The 2,641-nt window shown below is 43.1% G+C and overlaps 1 protein-coding gene across 1 annotated transcript; it reads right to left on the bottom strand.

Annotated features, from left to right (window-relative positions):
* Window positions 1-1,721: 1,721 nt before the first annotated feature.
* On the bottom strand, window positions 1,722-2,270 carry LOC148785035 (uncharacterized). The gene has a single exon (XM_088875202.1). The coding sequence runs from the start codon at window positions 2,268-2,270 to the stop codon at window positions 1,722-1,724; it is 549 nt and encodes a 182-aa protein (XP_088731328.1).
* Between the last annotated feature and the right edge of the window lie 371 nt (window positions 2,271-2,641).

Genomic DNA, 2,641 nt, shown 5'->3' with positions numbered 1-2,641 from the left:
TCAGTCTGAGACCCGACCATTCGGCAAAACGATCCAGACCTGCTTCGAAGATTCTTAGAGAGTCCATATTAGCACGGCAAAATAATATCACATCATCCGCAAACCCCAACTGAAAGATCCTGCCTGCCTCGCATTTCCAGTGATAGGAAAATATCTCCTCCTGATCAATCAACTGTAGGAAGCCCAAGTGTAGGACTTCCATCACAAGCACAAATAGGTAGAGTGATAAAGGGTCACCTTGCCGAAGTCCTTTGGCTCCTCGAAAGAATCCATGGGGCTTCCCATTTAGCCCTACAGAGAATGAAGGTGTTGTCACACACTCCTCAATCCACTTCATGAAAGTAATAGGGAACCCAAACATCTCCATGACTACTATCAAGAAATCCAATCAACTGTGTCATATGCCTTTCGGATGTCAACTTTCAGAGCACATCTAGGAGGTACACGAGTCTGGTTGTATCCCGTAAATAGTTCATGTGCTAGCATGATGTTATCTCCAATGCTGCGTCCCGGCACAAATGCTGCTTGGCATGGGCTGATCAGTTTGTCCATTATCACACTCAACCTTCAGACAATGAGTTTTGCAATGATCTTATAAAGCACATTACAACATGCTATGGGCCGAAAATCACTACCCGTCATAGGGGAATGTACTTTTGGTATGAGCGCCAAAAGTGTAGTATTTATCTGCTTCAGAAGTTGGCCTGTACTAAAGAAGTCCAGTATTGCCGAAGTCACCTTCAGTCCAACTATAGGTCGTGCTGCTTTGAAGAAGCCCGATGAGTATCCGTCCAGGCCTGGGGCCCCTTGTCCTCAGCAATGTCAAAAACCGCCTGTTTGACATCTGCTGGTGTGAACGGTAATAGTAAAGCGGTAGACTCCTCATTACTCAGAATATGCCTAGCCCACGGTCTGAGAAACCGAATGTCAATACTTGCTCTTCGTCTATCTCCTCCTAGCAGATTTTGGTAGTATGTGATAAACTCATTTATAACTTCTTCTGCATCAGTGTGAGTGGATCCCTGGTCATCGTTGATCTGGAAGATCCTCCTTGATGATCTTCGTTGGGCAATCTTCCGAAAGAACACTCGGGAGCACTGATCACCTCCCTTCATCCACTGCATCTTCGCTCGTTGATTTAACATAATCTGCTCCAATTTGTTGCTTTGGCTAGTACGAGTCGACAACAGTGTTCTAGTTGTATGTATAGTTCATCTCGCCTTCTTGAGCTAACAAGTATTTGTGCTACTTCAAGAAACCCTTTTGCCATTTGGACATTGTGCGATAGATCCCCCTTATTTTTTGGGTAAAGGTAAGTTTCATTAAAGAAAAAAGGAGTATAGTACAACAATCAAGTGGTGTCTCCCTCGACAGACTAGATCCCCCTTATTCCTCCTTTGCTCTCGGAAGATTGGTTTCAATGCTTTGAGTTTGCGTGTCACAGCATACATAGGCGTACCAATAATGTTATGTTGCCATATATTCTGCACACTAGGAATAAACTCAGGTGAACGAGCAAGGTAGTTATCAAATTGGAACATACCTCCATATTGATGCTGTCGGTCCCCATTTAGTACCATCGATAAGTGGTCTGAAGTGCGTGGTTGAAGGACCGAGTAGAATGAGTTAGGGAACCGTGCCATCCATCTATCATTTATCAACATGCGGTCCAGTCTTTTCCAGAGGTTCCGTGGTGTCGCACTGTGGTTGTGCCATGTGTATCACTCTCCCTGCATGGGTAGTGGTAATAATCCTGTATTCTGAATGGCTGCATTAAATTCTTCCATAGCTATTCGGATATCACCTGATGTGCCACATACTTCACTGAGGTCGCGAACTGCAATAAAATCTCCTCCAATCAACCATGGGATATCAGCACAATGTATAGCTAAATTTTCCAGGACACTCCATAACTCTCTCCTATCAACCACCTCATTAGCTCCATAAGCGACAGTAACAGCAACTGACTCATGGATTGCACGAATATTAACAAGACAATGAATAAATTGCATTCCACATTCAACTACTTCAACATCAATCAAATTATCATCCCATGCAATCCACACTCGATTACCAGAAGATCCGTAATCCACATACCATTTCCAATGGGGTGATAGAAAAGATTGAATTTGAGCCGCATTATTAATACTAACACGAGTTTCAAGGAGACCGAGAAATTGTAACTTGAACTCAGTAACAATATCCTTCACTGCTAGTTGATGGTCTCTTTTATTCAGGCCACGAACATTCCATATTGCTGTGTTCAACATGGATCATGAATTGTGGGGCTACGTTGATTAGGACCCCGGGCTATAGCATCTGCATCGTCAATTAACTGTAGAGCATCAAATGTATTATATACTACAATCTCCTTACCCTTCTCGTCTCGACTTGCCTTCACTCCACCTCCACGAGAAGACGCTGTCTTACCCCTATCGTTTTGTTTGTCATCTTTGTGTTTCATATGCTTGTTTTTTCGGTAAAAGTAAGTTTCATTAAGTAAAATTGGTACAGTACAACAATATGGTCACAAAGTGGTTTATCCCTCGACAGGCCAAGGGATTCGCCATAATCGAAATAATGCACGTGTACTGACTGATCTAGATAGTGTGATGCTATGGATTCGCTGTCTTATGTCCTC

This window comes from Sesamum indicum, linkage group LG11 (assembly GCF_026168435.1).
Source record: "Sesamum indicum cultivar Baizhima isolate 11 linkage group LG11, ASM2616843v1, whole genome shotgun sequence".
Classification (NCBI taxonomy): Eukaryota; Viridiplantae; Streptophyta; class Magnoliopsida; order Lamiales; family Pedaliaceae; genus Sesamum; species Sesamum indicum.
The sequence above is the reverse complement of the archived record's forward strand: the minus strand, read 5'-3'. Positions and strand labels throughout refer to the sequence as shown.

What these genes read in the sequence shown, in the direction of transcription:
- LOC148785035 (XM_088875202.1), bottom strand. Translation starts at nt 2,270, where the DNA reads ATGTTGAACACAGCAATATGGAATGTTCGTGGCCTGAATAAAAGAGAC.